The sequence below is a fragment of the Rhinatrema bivittatum genome, chromosome 8 (assembly GCF_901001135.1).
Source record: "Rhinatrema bivittatum chromosome 8, aRhiBiv1.1, whole genome shotgun sequence".
In the NCBI taxonomy this organism is placed as follows: Eukaryota; Metazoa; Chordata; class Amphibia; order Gymnophiona; family Rhinatrematidae; genus Rhinatrema; species Rhinatrema bivittatum.
The window spans coordinates 164,871,424-164,891,568 of NC_042622.1; the positions used below are offsets into that span (position 1 = coordinate 164,871,424).

The 20,145-nt window shown below is 48.8% G+C and overlaps 1 protein-coding gene across 2 annotated transcripts in view; it reads left to right on the forward strand.

Annotated features, from left to right (window-relative positions):
• Positions 1 to 20,145, forward strand: part of SUPT6H (SPT6 homolog, histone chaperone and transcription elongation factor) — a 260,364-nt gene that overhangs the window by 162,009 nt on the left and 78,210 nt on the right. For both annotated transcript variants that reach the window (XM_029611011.1, XM_029611012.1), the window contains exons 21-23: positions 912 to 1,047; positions 2,683 to 2,820; positions 3,039 to 3,206. In XM_029611011.1, the coding sequence (XP_029466871.1) occupies positions 912 to 1,047; positions 2,683 to 2,820; positions 3,039 to 3,206 (442 nt within the window). The remainder of the gene's footprint in view (positions 1 to 911; positions 1,048 to 2,682; positions 2,821 to 3,038; positions 3,207 to 20,145) is intronic.

Consider the following 20,145-nt stretch of genomic DNA (forward strand, 5'->3'; position numbering starts at 1 on the left):
TTTAGTGGTTAGTGTCCACAATTTGCTTTTGGAGAAATACTGGCTTGCTGGTGCCTGTGCAGAGCTATATGAGGGTGACGTCAGCGATTCTGTGTTCTCTGTCTCCACCTGCTGGTTGGAGTACACAATCCCCTGGTGTGGACTGGCTTGCCTTACTTCGAGGAAAGGAAATTATCAGGTAAGCAGGGCCCCGGAGCAAGGGTATTGGGCGCCCTAGGCGACCCTTGCGCTGCCGCCCCTCCCCCCCCCCCCAACCTGTTTCGGCGCTGACTGTGTGCTTCTCAGGGCACCGAGCGTAGCGGGTGCCGAAGAGTAGCCACGTGGTGCCGCAAGCGGGGCCTATCCCGCTCACGGCAAAGATAAATAGAAACAGTCTGCGCCGAAACAGGTGGGGGGGGGACGCGACACTGTGTGCTTCTCAGGGCCGCGAGAAGCACACAGTCTCTATTTCTGTTTGCCATGAGCTTGCGACACTACGTGGCTGCTCTTCGGCGCCCCCTGGATGCGCCGGCCCTGCAGGTAAGAAGTAATTTCACCTTTCTGGGGAAGAGGTTGCTGCAATCTCTGTGAGGTTCCAGCAGCTGTTCCTTGTTAACCTCCTGTCAGCATTTCCATGAGTCCAGCTCTGTACTACTGATAGAACATTTACACACATGGATCAAAGGTGTGAGCAAAATTAAGTTAAACCCTTTCTTATCCTGCTACTCCATTCCGGGCAGTGGGCTTATCTCCCTCTGTCAACCTTTTATATTTTGGTGCCTTTAATAAGTCTCCTCTTGACTGCACCTGTTTTTAATTCATTTTACTGTAAAGTCTTGAGCAGCATGACACTTAATAAAATTATAGATGCAGATGTGAGAGAGTATTTGTCAGGGAATGAGGCTTTTTTCTCTCCCCACTTGCTCTCACAGGGATGCTCAGATGATGATGGAAGATGTGAAGCGTATTGTGCATGAGCTGGATCAGGGGCAACAGATGTCATCTGTTGGGGTGGAAGTGGTGGACAATGAGCTCGCCGTCCTGTATATGAACAGCAAAAAATCTGAGGCAAGTCTCCCTATGTGCTGGTAAGACATGGGGGCGGGCCTGGGTGTTAAGTATGGGTAGACAAGATCTGTAATAGCTCATTTACCCAAAGTGATGGAGAACCAGAGAGGAAGTCAACTGATTTTTTTTTATCTGTTGTCATCTACCATATTACTGTGTCTCCTCCACCCACACCGGCTCCTCTCCTCCTCTTTCTCTACCTTCCTGAAGAAAGCTACCTATGGCTCTTGATTTTACTGTCCTGCCCAGCTTCCCAGAGAGGCTCCCCAAGACTTTCTTGATATGGGACCAAGGAGTATATATGACCTAGGAGTTCTCCTCGACCATCAACTAAGTATGAAAAACTACGTAAACTCCATACTCAAAGCCTGCTTTTTCAAACTCAATGTGCTTAAAAAACTCAGACCACTCCTACACACCCAAGATTTCCGCACAGTTATCCAGGCCACCATCACATCCAAACTAGACTACTGCAATGCTTTACTCATAGGCCTCCCCTTCTCTACCATTAAACCCCTACAAATGTTACAACATGCGACAGCGAGACTCATTGCAAACTCCCATAAATATGATCACATTACTCCTATCCTCAGAGACCTACATTGGCTCCCTATAACCTCACGCATTATCTACAAAACCCTCACCATAATTCACAAAGCAATTCACACCCACAACTCCGACTGGTTAGACTTCCCTTTCACAACTCCCAAATCCAACCGACCTTCCAGAACGGCCAAAACAGGCACCCTACTGGTGCCCTCCCTTAAAATAGCCCACCTCTCCTCCACACGCGACTGTGCTCTCTCGATCGCAGGTCCAACTCATTGGAACACACTACCGCTTGACCTACGCCTTGAACCATGTATGAACAACTTCAAAAAGAAATTGAAAACATGGTTGTTCAAGCAAGCTTACCCAGAATAAAGGCCCTCACTCCATTTCCAAAGTAGACCACTTTGCGTCTGCTCATCTTTTCCTCACATTGAGGATCTATGTTTTGTTATACTCTCTCCCCTCAATTCAAGGAAACACGTTTTGTTATTCTGTCCTTTCTTAGCTACCTCTTACCCCCTCTCCCAGTTTTGACTCCCCTGTTAAAATGTAATTTCTAAGCTTAACCAGTTTTACTGTAAACCGGCATGATGTCCACAACTAATGCCGGTATATAAAAATGTTTAAATAAATAAATATAACGTGTTGCTGTGTGTTAAGTGCCGAGCCACTTTATTTTATTTAAAACATTTCTACATTACCTAGCCAAAACGTTTAAGATGGTTTCCAAATAAAAACGTACATATCAAGCACCATATATTAATAAAACAGGTAAAATTTAGATAGTTAAAACCAAATAAATGGAGCAAGTCATAAAAACAGCATAAAATATCTAATGACACTAAGATATAATGTAAACTAGTCAGGAACCTAGAATAATCAGAAGGAATAGATGGAGTCAACTATGACCTGATTTAAATTTCAAGATCAAACACCAATTTAAAGAGATGGGTTTTTAACATCATCTTGATTGTTTTAAGACGAAATATTCCTGAGTGTCATTAGCAAAGAATTCCACAAAGTATCACCTGTGACTAAAAAGGTGTGCATGCAGACTGAGTAATCGTTATCATTGCTTTGTAGGCTGATTTCCGAGACTACCCTCCTGTACTGCGGCAGGCTGTCTCCCTCGCCCGCCGCATCCAGGACCCTCTAGTTGAATTTTCCCAAGTGTGCAGCACCGATGAAGATATCCTGTGCCTGAAACTTCATCCTCTGCAGGTGTGTGGGTAGCTTACTTGAGTGCTGGGTTTCATCTTCAGTACTTAATGGTCCCTGTGCTCAGCTAGCAAAATTAAACCCTAGGGTGATTATGTGATGTGCATTTCTTTTAACACTCACTGAACTGATGGGCACAGGTCTAGTTTGACATATACATCCTGAAGATTGTTGGATTTGGGAGTCACTGTATACCCAGATGTCCTGTTTCTTTCTCATAGGAGCACATTGTGAAGGAAGAGCTGCTAAGTGCGCTGTACTGTGAGTTTATAAACCGTGTGAATGAGGTGGGAGTGGATGTCAATCGAGCGATTGCTCATCCTTATACTCAGGCTCTTATCCAGTATGTTTGTGGCCTTGGACCTCGGAAGGGTACTCACCTGCTGAAGGTAAGTACCAGTCACACCTGAAGTACACTACTGCTTTTACCCTAGAATTGGAGCTTATAAATAAGAGACTGTGTAGGGAATGGGAGAAAATTACATGACACTGTTTCTTTCAATGTTGCTGAAACAGAAAGAGACCACTGCAGTTGAAATGTTTTACCAGTAGTCTGATATTCTAATGAGGTAGCTGTGTTGTGCACAGGTTTGAAGATCCCTCAGGTTTTGCCTGATTCCCACCTATGCTGGAATTCCAGTATGTGCCCTTGCAGTCACTAATGTGCCGGCTTATGAGAAACGAGGGTGCAGTTATCTATCCCCCCCCCCCCCCCCCCCCCCCCCCCCCCCGCCTTGTCTGTTATATTCCTATATAGATAGCAATAATACTGAGAGGGTAATCATAAGTAAAAAGTGGTTATAATTTTCTCTTAGCTATAATATAATATATTTCTTTCAGCAATAATAAAAAAAAATTTAAATAGTGCATAATATAAAATACAAATGTTAAAGATAGAGAGCTAAGCTGAGCTCTATATAATCGGTGGCAAATTAATTCTCTGAGAAAACCAGCTCTAGAAGGCGATCACTGCAAACAGAATCTCTAGGCAAGTGAAGTTCCCTGTACGTACCTGGATCAGTCCAGACCCTGGGTTATGTCACCAATCCAGCAGAGGGAGGCAGAGAAAATATTCTAATGACTCTGACGTATACCCTGGAGCACCACCTGCAGTCAATCAGTATTTCTCTGTCTCCCAGCAGAGGTGGATGTGCCTAACCCTGCAGTCTGTGGTAGTTTTTTGGTTTGTTAGGTAGTTTAGCAGTTAATTGGTTTTCTGTCTCTCTTTGTGAAAGGCTGTTCTTTTCATTTAAGTTATTTAAAAAAAAAAAGTGTATCTTTTTTTTCTTCAGCCGTTTCACTGCCTCCTGGAGGTTGGGAAGTCCTGGGGGGACTATCCCTCCTGGTTCTGAGGCCGCCGGAGTTGGGGAGGTTTGAACCCAGCAACCACTCCTGGCAGGGGTGATACCGGGGGCCCGGCGTACTCACCCTATTTGGAGCAGCTCCCGAGGTCCGCGGCGTTTCGTCAGGGGGAAAAAAAAACTTTTTTCTTTTCCTTTCTGTTTTCTGACAGCTATATTGTGGTTTATTTACTTCTTCGGTGTTTAGCAGGGCCGTGCCTTTTCTCGTCGGGGTTTATTTTATTTTATTTTATTTTAGATTCGCGCCGTTTTTTCTTTTTAATGCCGCGAGGCGCAGCCTGCCGCACCTGTGGAGACACACACGTGCGTCTCTTCAGGGATAGTCTCTGTTCTGCCTGCCTTCCCGGGGGGGAAGGCTCGTCTGTTTTGCCGGCAAAAGAAGTGACTTGGCCGCATCGCGCGGCTCCGAAACCTCGGCGCAGCTGCTCACCTACCCTAGACGCGTTTCGCTGCAGTGCAGGAACGGAAGCTATTTTATCTTCATTGAGGGCAGCAACACAGCAAGTAATTCAGGGAGCTCCGGACCCGCCTCCCTTGTCGCCATAGCCGGTGGGCCCTGGGGGGGACAAGCCGCAAGTTACAGAGGTAGGTTTCTCTGATGAGAGTCTGGAGGACATTTCAAATTCCTCTTCTTCTTCTCCCTTTTCAGGGGATTTTATTCGTTTTTTTCTTAAGGCTTACAAGTCTAGAAAGTTTCATAAAAAACATAGGGACCACTCATCTGGACAGGGTCTAAAAGCCCGCTCTTCCAAACGGACGAGACCAAGCGATTTTGGGGCTGGGCCAGCTCAGAAGCGTCCCATTCGCTCAGGCCAGGATCAGTTTCATTTTTCTACTTCAGAGGATTCTGAACATGACTCTTTGCCTGTCCCAGACAAGTCCCTGCCAGATGGGGATCTCGGTGGAGATCCTGTTTTGGGAAGTAGTTCTGACCCTCATGTAGTGGATGGGGATGATCCCAAAGTAGTCCGCCTTTTCAGAAGAGAGGAACTTAATCCTTTAATTTCAGCAATTTTGCTTGAATTGGGTCTGGAGGCCCCGGCGAAGGATTCTCAATTGGATAATATTGACCCAATGTTGCTAGGCCTTAGGGGTCCGGCGACATCCTTTCCTTTTCATCTTTCTCTCACTGACCTTTTGTACCGGGAGTGGGACACTCCTGAATTAGGTCTTAAGGTAGCACAAGCTATGGAGAAGCTATATCCATTACCTGGAGAGGCTTTGGAAATTTTAAAATTTCCAAAAGTGGATGCTGCTGTCTCAGCTGTCACTAAGAGGACGACTATTCCAGTGATGGGAGCTACGGCTCTTAAAGACCTACAGGATCGTAAACTAGAGGTTCAGCTCAAGCAAATTTGAGGTTTCTGCTCTAGGTGTATGGGCGGCCATGTGTAGTAGCTTTGCTTTGCGAGCTGGCCTGCGGTGGGTCCAAGCATTGCAAAATAATTCTTCCCTCTCTACTGAGGAGGAAGCACAAGCTGGTAGGTTGGAGGCTACAGTTGCTTACAGGGCAGATGCTTTATATGATCTCATCAGGACCTCGGCTCGCTCTATTGTTGCTTCAGTATCGGCTCGCAGGCTCCTCTGGTTGAGGAATTGGTCTGCAGATGCATCATCAAAAGCTCAGTTAGGGGCTTTACCCTTTAAGGGAAAATTGCTCTTTGGTAAAGAATTGGAAGATTTAATTTTGTCCCTAGGAGAGAATAAGATTCACAAGTTACCAGAGGATTGTCCTAGACCTCGGACCTCTCGTTTTCGGTCTGGTTGAAGATTTCGTTCTTCTCGGTCATTGGCTCCAGTTTTTGGGTAGACAACAGAATTGGACTCAGTCCTTTCGTGGCCGCCGGTTCGGAAGACCTGGAACTTTCCAAGCCTCAGGTGGCACAAAGTCTGCTCAATGAGATACGGCCGGTCCTTTCCCCGGTTCCAGTTATAGGGGGCAGACTGTCCCTGTTTAACGGGGAATGGGCCAGATGGACGTCGGACCAGTGGGTTCTTTCAGTGATAAATCGCTTTAGATTTTGTCCGGCGGCTTCACCGATTTCTGATTTCACCATGTTCTTACCTAGAAAAACGTCGAGTAATCAAGGACTTCCTTCAGCATCTAAGCGACGTCGGAGCTATTGTTCCAGTTCCAATATCAGAACATCTGAGGGGTCGTTACTCAATTTTTTTTCGTCGTTCCAAAAAAAGAAGGAACCTTTCGTCCCATTCTCGATCTCAAAAGGGTCAACCGTTGCCTAAGGATCCCCAAGTTTTGAATGGAAACTCTGGTCTGTCATAGCTTCAGTACACAAGGGAGAATTTCTGGCGTCTCTCAACCTCACCAAAGCTTATGTACACATCGGCTTTCGTTCCAATCATCAGAAGTTTCTCAGGTTTTGCATTCTAGGGCAGCATTATCAATTCAGGGCTCTCCCGTTTGGGTTAGCCACAGCTCCCAGAACATTTACCAAGGTAATGATTGTGGTGGCCGCGCAGCTCAAGTAAGAGGGCCTGTTGGTACATCCATACCTGGACGACTGGGTAATTCGAGCGAAGTTGGAATCTCTTTGTCGTTCAACGATCAGCAGGGTCATCGACCTTTTGCAATCTCTAGGCTGGGTGATCAACAAGGACAAGAGTCACCTAGTCCCCTCACAGTCTCTGGAGTTTTTGGGTGCACTGTTCGATACTTGTCAAGGGACAGTGTTCCTTCCGGAGCATCGCATTCTCAAGCTTCAATTGCAAATCCGAGACTTGCTGTCAGTTCCTATACCATGTGTATGGGATTACTTGACAGTGTTAGGCTCAATGACCTCTACTCTTGAATTGGTGCCTTGGGCCTTCGCCCTTATGAGACCACTTCAGTCTGCTTTGCTTTCATGCTGGAATCCGGTTTTGGAGCTATACTACCTTCCCCTTACATAGAAGGCTCGTTTCAGCCTGGATTGGTGGTTACAATCGAACAATTTGCGTCGGGGAGTATCTCTAGAGATTCCGGAATGGACTGTGGTCACCACCAAAGCCAGTCTTTCAGGCTGGGGAGCAGTATGTCAGAAAACATCTGTTCAAGGTCAGTGGTCCAAAGAAGAAGCAAGGTGGTCGATCAATCGGTTAGAGACCAGAGCGGTTCGCTTGGCCTTGATCGCTCTTCAACCGCTCCTATGCAGGAAGTCTGTACTGATATTTTCCGACAATGCGACCACGGTAGCGTATATCAACCGCCAGGGAGGAACTCGAAGCTTACAGGTAGCGCAGGAAGCGCAACAGCTGATCACCTGGGCAGAGCAACATCTGCTCAGCATCGCAGCCTCACACATTACCGGGGTAGACAACATTCAAGCCGACTTCCTCAGTCGTCGTCATCTCGACCCAGGGGAGTGGGAACTGTGCGAAGAAGCCTATCAGTTGATATGCAACAGATGGTCCACACCGGCAGTAGATCTCATGGCAACATTCCAGAATTCCAAGGCCCCTCAGTTCTTCAGCCGCAGGAGGGAAAGAGGAGCGGAAGGAGTGGATGCCCTGGTGCTACCTTGGCCAAGGGATGTTCTTCTCTATGTGTTTCCACCCTGGCCTCTAATAGGCAAGGTCCTGCGTCGGATAGAGCTTCAACGAGTCAACGTCGTTTTAGTGGCTCCGGAGTGGCCATGCCGTCCGTGGTTCACGGACTTGGTCAGTCTAGCGCTGGACAGTCCCCTATGATTTCAGGATCTCCCGTGCCTTTTGTCTCAGAGTCCGGTTTGTTTGGAAGAGGTTGAATGCTTCTCTCTAGCGGCATGGCTTTTGAGAGGCGTCTGTTAAAGATCAAAGGTTATTCGGATGCTGTGGTAACTACTTTATTACGTTCTTGTAAACCTTCTACATCTTTGGCTTATGCGAGGGTGTGCAAAGTTTTTTTGAGTCATGGTGTACTGAGCATCAATTAGATCCGGTACATTCTTCTGTATCGGATATTTTATCCTTCTTGCAAGATGGTTTAGCGAAAGGTTTGTCCTGCAGTTCCTTACGTGTCCAAGTTGCAGCTCTTGGATGTTTTAGGGGTAAGGTTCGGGGATTATCCTTGGCCGCACATCCGGATGTAGCGCTTTTTCTCAAAGGCACACAACATCTACATCCTCCGTTCCGGAACCCTTGTCCTGCATGGAGTTTGAATTTGGTTCTTAGGGCTCTGTGTGCGGCCCCCTTTGAACCCCTTAAGCATGCGACTTTGAAAGATCTTACGTTGAAGGCGGTTTTTCTTATGGCCATCTCTTCAGCTCGTAGAATTTCAGAGTTACAGACCTTGTCTTGCAGAGAGCCCTTTCTTAGAATTTCCGATTCGGGAATTTCATTACGGACTGTGCCCTCTTTTTTACTTAAATCAGTCAATAGAGCTACCTGCTTTTCAGTGTTTAGATCGTGGGGATCCTTCCTCTAAGGATCTTAAGAAATTGGATGTGCGACAGATACTGTTACGTTATCTTGAAGTAACCAACAGTTTTCGGTTGTCTGATCATTTGTTTGTTTTATGGAGTGGCCCTCGCAAGGGTCATAATGTTTCCAAGGCTACGATTGCTCGTTGGTTAAAAGAGACAAATCGGTCTGCTTGTCTTTTGGCTCGTCGAGATCTTCCTGAAGGTTTAAGAGCTCATTCCACTAGGTCGCAAGCTACGTCCTGGGCAGAATGTCATCTAGTTTCTCCTCAGGAGATTTGTAAGGCAGCAACTTGGAAGCCCTTACACACTTTTGCTCGTCATTACCGCCTAGATGTCCAGCAGGGCCGGTGCAAGGGTATTAGGCGCCCTAGGCGAAACGTCAGCTATGCCGCCCCCCGCCTCCACACACAATTAACTTACATTGTGCAGTAATGAAAATAACGAAGTCTGTATTTATAACAGAACACTTATTTGACATTTTTATGCCATGTAAACCATTGAGATGATTTGTCTTATCGACGGAATAGAAACTTTTATAAATAAATAAATAAAATAAACATAAACCAAAGCTATACTTGTTGCTCAAACAAAAAAAGCAGACACACCACATAATGTTAAATAATTAAAATGGCAGTCAATCAAGAAAAATAAACTTAAAAAGCCATCTTTACTTATCCCCTCCAGCAGCTCTCTTACTCCTCTTCCATGGAGGCTGTAGTACACACCAGAAGCAGCAGTAGTGGCTAAGCTCTATACTCATGGTCCTCTTCCTTAAGGCCCATGTCTCTCACACACACACCATATCAGTCATGCCCCCATGACCAGTTTCTGTCTCTCACACACCAATCATCTCCCAAACAGTCTTTGACAAACACACCAGTCACCTTCCTAAACAGTTTCTCTCATGCCATACACACACAGGCTTCCCACTCCCGTGTTCCACTTACATATATGGGCTTCTCACTCTCATAATCACTTTCTCTTTCTCACACACACTCACCAGTCTCTCACTCTCATGCTTGTTCTCTCCACATGCACAGGCTTCTCATTCCCATAATCACTTTCTTTCCCTCACACACATACTCAAACACACACACCAGTCACCTGATCTCTCTCATGCATACACACACACAGGCTTCCCACTCCCATGTTCTCTTTCAGATATACAGGCTTCCCTGTACGTACCTGGATCAGTCCAGACCGTGGGTTATGTCCCCAATCCAGCAGATGGAGTCAGCCCAAAGCTTCGAGGGGGCGTCACCATAAGTACTACTACCCCCTCTGCAGGAGTTCAGTATCTTCTGACTCCAGCAGATGCGAGTAGGGGAATCTGGGCTTGCTCCCGATTTCCTGTAACCTATTCTGTTTTTCCTTGTTTGGAACTTTCTTCTGTCTCTGTCTTGTCTTGGATCAAGTTCTGCTTTATTTAAAAAAAAAAAAAAAAAAAAAAAAAGCTAACTAATTGATTAATTGGGGAGGCGGGGCTCCTTCCTTGTGCTGGCTCTCTGTCTCCTTTGTTTTCCTCAGCGCGAGCCTGTGGTCTTGCCGGGGTAAGTTGTGTTTCTTGCTTTGCTGGGCTGTAGTTTTTATTTTCAGCTAGCTGAATTACGACTGCCGGTGTGTCCGGCCTACCAGCGGTTTCCCTCGCTCCCGCGGCCATCTTGCGACGTTCCTCGTGGGCTGCAGGGAGCAGGGTGAGTGTTTTCAGCGGGTTGCGAGGCCAGGACAGGCCCCCCCGCGGCGCCGCTTGTTTTCTCCGCGGGTTGTGCAGGCCGTCCGGGCCCCCCCCGCAGCAGCGCACCGTCTCGCGGCCCCCCCCCCCTCCCGCCCTGAGGCTCACCGAGTGACTTTAGTTGCCGGGGGTGGTTCTTCTGGGCGCCGGATATGCCGCGGCCGTCGCGTTGCTCGGCCTGCGGCGAGCCCGGTTCGCGCATCTCCAGGGAGGGCATCTGTGCCAGGTGCCTCCCAGGGGGGGAAGGCACGTCCGGGCCCCGCACTCATTTTCCATTGACAGCCTTGCCCGGGCGCCGTGGGCCGGCCCCTCCCCCATTCATGGCGGGAACGGCGGCCATTTTGCACGCGCTGCGCCGCGAGGCAGATCGGACAGCGCTGGGGGATGGGGAGGCTTCAGGGGCCTCTCCCCCGAACCTGCTGCCGGAGGAAGATCCGGAGCTGGACTCACAGGAGCAGGGCCCTCCGGGTCTCTCCCCCGCGGAGATTCCCCCGAGTAGGCCGGGGTTCTCCCCAGAGTTTATTCGTCTGATGCACACAGCGTACCTGCAGGAGCTGGCAGCTCCCACGGGGCCTCCGCCCCCCAAACTACCGCGACCTTCGTCCCTCTCCTCGGCCCCCCCCCCCCCTCCGGGGGGCGTGGGGGCCCCACAGCCCCCCGCACACGTCCGGCTTCCTGTGGGCTCGGGGGAGGGCTGGCTCGGACCCAGTTTCCCCGGGATCGGACCCTGCCGGTTCGGGACAAGGGGAGTCTACCTCGGAGGGAGAGGATCCACGCACGCTGCGACTATTCCAGCGGGAAGAGCTGGATGACCTAATCCCACAAATCATTCAGGGGTTGGACCTCGATCCCCCGCCGGACCCGCCAGCTCCCGTCGCGCCCGCTGTCGTCACTTCTTCGAAGAAGGGGGACCCGGTCCTGGCGGCACTTCGTCCGCGGGCGCGGGCCTTTCCCATCCACGAGTCGTTCCTGCAACTTCTTACCCGGGAATGGGATTCCCCGGAAGCTGCGCTAAAGGGCAGCAGAGCCATGGAGAGGCTGTACCCGCTGCCGGAAGATTTCCTGGATCTCATCAAGGTACCCAGGGTGGACTCCGCGGTGACGGCGGTCACGAAAAGGACGACCATCCCGGTGACGGGTGGAGCGGCGCTGCGGGATACGCAGGATCGCAAGTTGGAAGTATTCCTCAAGCGGGTCTTCGAGGTCTCCGCAGTGGGACTGCGGGCAGCGATGTGTAGCTCTCTTGCCCAGCGAGCCAGTCTTCTCTGGGTACAGCTACTGCTCACTTCTCAGGTGCTGCCTCCCGAGGAGGCCGCCCAGGCGGATCGGCTAGAAGCCGCAGTGGCATACGGGGCCGATGCCTCCTACAATCTATTTAGGATCCTCGCCCGCTCCATGGCCTCAGTAGTGGCGGCGCGTCGACTCCTCTGGCTCCGCAACTGGGCGGCGGACACGTCCTCCAAGTCGAGCCTGGGTTCCCTGCCCTTCAGGGGTAAATTCCTGTTCGGAGAGGAGCTGGACCAGATCATCAAGTCGCTGGGGGAAAACGCGGTCCATCGCCTGCCGGAAGACAGATATCGCTCCGCCAGGGCGTTCTCGTCCTCCCGGACCAGAGCCAGGGCGCAAAGACGCTACAGGAGTTACAGGCCGGCGGTCTCCCGGCCCCCTCCCTCCAGGGCTCAGCCCTGGTCCCAGTCCTTTCGTGGGCGCCGCCCAGCGCGGGCCGCGCCCACGGCGGGACAGCCCTCGCCCAAATCCTCGCAATGATGTTCAGCTCGCCCACTCCGCCGTTCCCAGGATCGGGGGACGACTGGCGTTCTTTTACGAGGAGTGGGCACGGATCACCTCGGATCAGTGGGTGCTGGACACCATAGGGCACGGCTACGCGTTGGAATTTGCCCGCCCTCCGAAGGGACGGTTCATCTTCTCTCCCTGCGGTTCGGCCATCAAGCGAAGGGCGGTGCAGCTGACCCTGGACATACTGTGGGAGATAGGCGCCATTACGCCCGTACCCTCCGGAGAGGTGGGCTCGGGCCATTATTCCATCTACTTCGTCGTACCGAAGAAAGACGGTTCCTTCCGCCCCATCCTGGACTTGAAGGAAGTCAACAGATCCCTTCGGGTGGTCCGGTTCCGCATTCCCATTCGCCAGGAGCATCATTGTCTATCTCTCTCATGCATACACACACACAGGCTTCCCACTCCCATGTTCTCTTTCAGATATACAGGCTTCTCTCTCCCATGCTGTATCTCACACACTCCCAGCTTTCTCACTCCCATGCTCACTCTTCACATGCACAGGCTTCTCATTCCCATAATCACTTTCTTTCTCTCTCTCACATACACACAAACACACACCAGTCACCTGTTCTGTCTTACATATACAGGCTTCTCCTTCCCATGCTGTGTCTCACACACACCCAGGTTCTCACTCCCATGCTCACTCTTCACATGCACAGACTTCTCATTCCCATAATCACTTTCTCTCTGTTACACACACACACACATACACCAGTCTCTCTCTCATTTCCATGCTCGCTCTCCAGGTGCACAGGCTTCTCATTCCCTGAATCACATTCTCTCTCTCTCACATTCACATACACACCAGTCTCACCGTCACCTTACCAACCAGTCTCTCTCTCATACATGCACACACACACAGGCTTCCCACTCCCATGCTCTCTCTCACATAATCAGGCTTCTCACTCCAATGCTTTCTTTCACATACACCCCCACAACACCAGGCTTCTTACTCCCATGCTTTCTCACATACCCAGAGTTCTCACTTCCATGCTTTTTCTCTCTTTCATACACACACACACACACACATCAGTCACATCCCTGACTGTCTCACACTCTCACACATCAGTCATCTCCTTGAGCAGTCACTTTCATTGTCTCTCACATATACACATACATCAGCTCTCTGACCAGTTTCTCTCAATCACACACACATGCTCTCGATCAAATACATTCTCTCACTTACACACATTCTCTCAATCACACACAGGCAGGCTGGCTGCTTCTCTCTCTTTCTCTCACTCACTTCCTCCCCCCCCCCCCCCCCCCCCCCCGCACAAATGGTAGCTGCAACAGCCTCCTCCTCCAGCCCTTCAGGCCAAAAAGGAAGAATCCCATCGGCCGCGGGAGGCTCATGCTGCTGACTCCTTTCCCGATTACCGGCTGCTTCAATTGCTCGGGGGCCGATGCTGCTGTCGCCGCTATTTTTTTCATGCGGCACCGCTCTTTCTCCTTCCCGCGCATCACTTCCTGTTCCAGGTTAGGGGGGGGGGCGGGAGGAAGAAAAGGGCAGCCGCGGATGCCACAGCTTTTTTTTTTTTTTGCACTGCTGCCATTCCCGCTGGGCTTGAACGTGCTGATAGCCCGGCGGCAACGGCAACAGGGAAGAAAGAGCAGCGGGAGAGACCAGGAGCACGCGAACCGCTGGGGGAGGTCAGATGGGTCTTTTGGGGCGGGCTGCCGGCAGCGGCTCTTTTATTTTTATCGGGGGGGCGGCGGCCTAATGCAGCTCTTTTCATTTTACCGGGGCAGCGGCTGAGCGCGGCTCTCTTAATTTTACCGGGGCAGTGCCGCCCCCGGGAAGCTGACGCCCTAGGCGACCGCCTAGTTCGCCTAGTGCTTCCGCCGGCCCTGATGTCCAGGCTCCAAGTTCGGCAGCTTTTGGGGAGAGTGTTCTCCGAGCGGGACTCTCTGGGTCCCACCCCAAGTAAAACAGCTCTGGTACATCCCAGGGCCTGGACTGATCCAGGTACATACAGGGAAAGGAAAATTGGTTCTTACATGCTAATTTTCGTTCCTGTAGTACCATGGATCAGTCCAGACGCTCGCCCTTTATATCTATGTATGGCAATTATCTTTCAGAGAGTCCGCTTGTTCACTGTTTTGGTTCTTAAACCACTTCTTTTTTTAATGTTTATTTATTCCCATGGATTTTTTTCTTTGGGATTCTGCTTCCATTTAGGATTCGTGAGTTGGAAGTATGTTATAGAGTTTAGATAGTATTTTATTGGTTACATTTCTGCTTTGATATCGTTCAATACTGATGGACTGCAGGTAGCACCCTAAGGTATATGTCAGAGTCAGTAGAATGTTTCTCTGCCTCCCTCTGCTGGATTGGTGACATAACCTAGGGTCTGGACTGATCCATGGTACTACAGGAACGAAAATTAGCAGGTAAGAACCAATTTTCCTTAACTGCACGGGAATGGGAATAGGGGAAAACCAGCGCCGGGAAGTGCCTCATGCGACCAGCCATGTCTTCAGTTTTCGAAGGCCAGTCTGCACTTGACTTACTGTCCTCTATCACCAACCTTTAATGCAAGCTGGGCATATCACTCTAAGAAGAACATGCCATACTGGGTCAGACCAAGGGTCCATCAAGCCCAGCATCCTGTTACCAACAGTGGCCAATCCAGGCCATAAGAACCTGACAAGTACCCAAAGACTAAGTCTATCCCATGCTACTGATGCTAGTAATAGCAGTGGCTATTTTCTGAGTCAACTTAATTAATAGCAGGTAAATGATTTCTCCTCCAAGATCTTATCCGATCCTGTTCTAAACCCAGCTACACTAACTGCACTAACCACTTCCCTTGGCAACAAATTCCAGAGTTTAATTATGTGTTGAGTGAAAAAGAACTTTCTACAATAAGTTTTAAAAGTGCCACATGCTAACTTCATAGAGTGCCCCTTAGTCCTTCTATTATCCGAAAGAGTAAATAACCGATTCAGTTACCCGTTCTAGACCTCTCATGATTTTATACACCTCTATCATATACCCCTTCAGCCGTCTCTTCTCCAAGCTGCAAAGTCCTAACCTCTTTAGTCTTTCCTATTAGGGGAGCTGTTCCATCCTCTTTATCATTTTGGTCGCCCTTCTCTGTACCTTCTCCATCACAACTAAATCTTTTTTGAGATGCGGCGACCAGAATTGTACACAATATTCAAGATGCGGTCTCACCATGGAGCGATACAGAGGCATTATGACATTTTCCATTTTATTCACCATTCCCTTTCTAATAATTCCCAACATTCTGTTTGCTTTTTTAACTGCCGCAGCACACTGAACTGATGATTTCAATGTGTTATCCACTATGACGCCTAGATCTCTTTCTTGGGTGGTAGCTCCTAATATGGAACCTAACATTGTGTAACTATAGCATGGTTATTTTTTCCTATATGCATCACCTTGCACTTATCCACATTAAATTTCATCTGCCAGTCTCACAAGGTCTTCCTGCAAGTTATTACAATCCGCTTGTGATTTAACTACTCTGAATAATTTTGTATCATCTGCAAATCTGATTACCTCACTCATCGTATGCCTTTCCAGATCATTTATAAATATATTGAAAAGCACGGGTCCCAGTACAGATCCCTGAGGCACTCCATTGCCCACTCCCCTCTTCTGAGAAAATAAGAAAATTGGTTCTTGCCTGATAATTTTCATTCCTGTAGTGCAGGGGTGGGCAGTTCCAGTCCTCAAGGGCCATAAATCAGTCTGGTTTTCAGGATATCCCTAATGAATATGCATGAGAGAGATTTGCATGCCTCTGCCTCAGTTGTATGCAAATCTATGTCATGCATATTCATTAGGATATCCTAAAACCTCGACAGGTTTGTGGCCCTCGAGGACTGGAATTGCCCACCCCTGCTGTAGTACCTCGGATCAGTCCAGACTCCTGGGTTTTGCCTACTCTTCTTGCATTACAAAGTCTTCCGGTCTCTGCCCCTACAAATTTCCCTCTTATTGGTGGTGAAAACCAATGACATGACTCTTTTTCCTGTCTGGCATTCCACCCCACCCCAATCTGCCTTCTAGTTCCATTTCCTGGCATTGACATCTTTAACCCCTCCAGTATAATTATTCAGTTTACTCTTTTTTTCCAACTATATGTATATATGATCATAAAAGTATGAAAACATATTCCTTGTATGTACCCAGTTCAGTCCAGATTCCTGGGTTTTGCCTCCCTTCTAGCAGGTGGAGACAGAGTTTTACTGACATTGCCACATAACCTGGTGTCACCTGCAGTCCCTCAATATTTCTTGGTCTCCAGCAAGATGGTAGAGGTGCAAAACCTGCAGTCTGGAAACTGTTTAAAAAAAAAAAGGAATCTATAGTTTTCTTTGGAGATTTTCTCCCAGGCAGATGGCAGGTCCTGATGGGGCCATCCCTCCTGATTCTGAGGTGGATGAGCATGGGCTTGGAGACCCCCTTATATTGTTCGGTCCTTCACCACCAGGGGTAGACATCTGATGGGCAGCAGGCTCCACAAGGAGCGCTTGTGGAGCCTGCTACCAGTCTGCTTGGAGTGAAGGGAGCGGAGCTAAAGCCCGGCAGGAGCTTGGCTGCAGCAGCTCTCCCGGCTTAGTTTGGAATCCTCTGGCAGGTGACTGCACTCGTGGTACAGGCATGTGGCGATGTGCGCGCATCGCTCTTTTGTTCCAGATTTTGTTCCCGCTGCCTCTCTGGGGGAGAGGGCTGCTCGGGAATGACTGTGGCAGCATCAGAAAGGCAGCAAGGGCCTGGGAGGCTCTTGGGTGCATCAGATGACGCAGTGTGGGCCCCTTCCCAATTAGCTCTGGAATGGTGGCCATTTTGTCTTCACTTGCAACTGCTTCAGAAGCTGCGGGGGGAGGGGTATCTCCCTCCGCAGCTGTCCCCAGCTGATCGGAGCCCTGTGGAGGGCCAGGGAGCCTGGGGAATTCAATTGGGTGAGGATGAGGACCTCCTGGAGAAGGACTCTGATTCTGCAACCTACTCATCAGGTTTTGTCCTTTTGTTGCACAAGGCTTATTTGGCCAGGAAAGCCATGGAGTAATATAGTTCCAAGCAGGAGGGATCGGTACGTCCGCAACCCAGAAAGAGTTCCAGGGTTTCATGGGCTATTGGTGCTAAAAGGGTTCGAGTCCTTGGTATGCCCGCACAGTCAAACACTGCAGATGAACTCTCTGAGGATTCGGAGGACAGAGATCTGCAAGAAGAGGACCCCCCGAGGGCGGATCCTTCTTCAGTGGGGCAGGATCCGGAAGAGAGGCTGGGACAATCCGAAGGTGGTTCATCTTTTCCACAGGGGAAGAGTTGGGGCCCCTGATCCCCTATGTCCTCAAGGAGCTAGGGATAAAGGTTCCGCGAGAGGAATCCGATCAGGAAGAGGTGGATCTGGTCATGGATGGCTTAAGAGGTCTAGTGAAGGCTTTTCCTTTCCATGAGTCAGTTAAGAAGTTAGTGGTCAGGGAATGGGATACTCTGGAGACTGGCTTGAAGGTTGGTAGAGCAATGGATAAATTATATCCTTTGCCAGAAAACACACTAGAACTGTTGAGGGTTCTAAAGTTGGATGCCTCAGTGTCTGCGATTACTAAGAAGACAACCATTCCAGTGGCCAGTTCTGCAGCGCTGAAGGATATGCAGGATAGGAAGCTGGAAATCCATCTCAAAAAGATTTATGAGGTGTCACCCTGGGCATATGTGCTGCGGTACGCAGCAGCTTTTATTCTTCGGGCTGGGCTGCGATATGTGCAGCAGTTGCAGGCGGATAAAGTGATATCTGCATCAAAGGTGGAGTGGCTAGAGACTGTGGTGGCAAATGGAGCTAATGCATTAAATGACCTCATTAGGACTTCTAGAATAATGATGTCAGTGGTCTAAACCAGAAGACTTCTTTGGTTGCTTAACTGGTCAGCGGATGTTTCGTCCAAGTCTATTAGCGTTACCTTTCAAAGTAAAGCTGCTTTTTGAAGAAGACTTGGAGTAGATGATGTAAAGCGAATGTTGTGGTATCTTAAGGTCACCAATAGCTTCTGGTTTTCGGACCATCGTTCTGTGCTGTGGAGTGGTGCAAAAAAGGGTCATAAAGCTTCAAAATCCACCATGGTGGTTGAAGAAAGCTATAGGTTCGGTGAACATTTGTCAGGGTCATCCTATCCCTGAGGATTTAAGGGCTTAATCTACTTAATCTCAGGCGGCATCCAGGGCCAAATGTCAACAAGTATCGCCACAAGAGATTTGTTGGGCAGCTCCTTGAAAATCATTGAAAGCTTTCGCCAGGCATTATCATTGGGATGTCCAGGCTTTGGAGGCAATGAGCTTTGGTGAGAGTGTAATTTCAACAGGAGTCTCGCAGTCCCCCACCCTGTTTAGGGAAGCTTGGATACATCCCAGGAGTCTGGATTGATCTGGGTACATACAGTGAAAAAAGGAAAATTGGTTCTTACTTGCTAATTTTCGTTCTTATAGTACCACGGATCAGTCCAGAATCCCGCCCAGTTGACGTGGGCAGAATTAGTGAGTCCGCTCAATCTATTATTGTAATTGGACTGAAGAATGGCACAGGTTTTGTTTAGTTTCTCACCTAATTAAAGTTGGAAAGATTTATCCTTTATAAGATTCCACTTCCTACAGCTCGTTCAGGGAGATGTGATATTTGTGGTGGTGTTTGTTAGTATCTTGGTTTGGGTACTTGTAAATACTTTGCGAGCGCACACTAGGTTATATAACAGTGTCAGCGAAAATTTCTTTGACTCCAGGAATCTGGTCTGATCTGTGGTACTACAGGAACGAAAATTAACAGGTAATGGAGAAAGTACTTACCTGATAATTTCGTTTTCCTTAGTGTAGACAGATGGACTCAGGACCAATGGGTTATGCTCCCCTGCTAGCAGTTGGAGACTGAGTCAGGTTTCAAAGCTAGCGTCACCCTAGACACACCTCTGCGGTGACCTCAGCCCTTCAGTATTCTCTTCAAAAGCCAGAGTGGACATACTATTGAAAAAACTTGATTAAAACCAACTTGACAAAAACAGATTTATTTATTTATTTATTTATTTATATTCTTTTATATACCGACGAACGTTGGGAGCATCTCATCGGTTCACAGTAAACAAAATGCAGCTAACGAGCTTTACAGAGAACAATGAACAATCATTAAACAGTAAACTAGTTAAAAGAGAGCAAGCGATAATATGGACCGTAACTGTTCTCAACCAAACATAAACGCTGAATCCCAGCAAGATTATAGATGCCCTAATCTAGGGACTGGGCGACTGCTTACCCGTAAACTCTTGGAATTGATATTCATTTCACGGGTGATTGTTTGGCACCGTTCTTGGGCAGCCGTGGGTGGGATGCTGAGTCCATCTGTGTCTACACTAAGGAAAATGAAATTATCAGGTAAGTAATTTCTCCATTTCCTAGCATGTAGCCAGATGGACTCAGGACCAATGGGATTTACAAAAGCTATTCCTAATCGGGGTGGGAGGCTGCCCCCGGCTCAGTTAGCACCACCCTTGCAAACGCTGCGTCCTCTCGAGCCTGAATGTCCAGGCAATAGAACCTGGAGAAGGTGTGTCAGGTGGACCACATTGCCGCTCGGCAGATATCAATGGGAGACAGCAGTCTAGCTTCTGTCCAGGAGATTGCCTGAGCCCTAATGGAATGAGCTTTAACCTGAAAAGGTAATGGCTTTCCTGCCTCTGCATAGGCTCCCGTGGCCACTTCCTTGATCCAGCGAGCTATGGTGGCCCGCGAAGCTGGTTTGCCCTGCCTCCTTCCACCTGAAGAACATACAAGCAGTCAGTCTTGTGGACCAATTCTGAAACTTCCAGATACTGCACCAAAAGCGTAATGATGTTTAAATAGCAGAGGAGGTAGTATTCTCTGTGTCCTTGTGCCTGCCTAGGGATGGCAATAAAATGGATTGATTCAAATGAAACTCTGAGACTACCTTGGGCAACAAAGTTAGAACAGTATGAAGTTGAAATGCTCCTGGAGTCATCTGGAAGAACGGTTCCCGACACGACAATGCCTGTA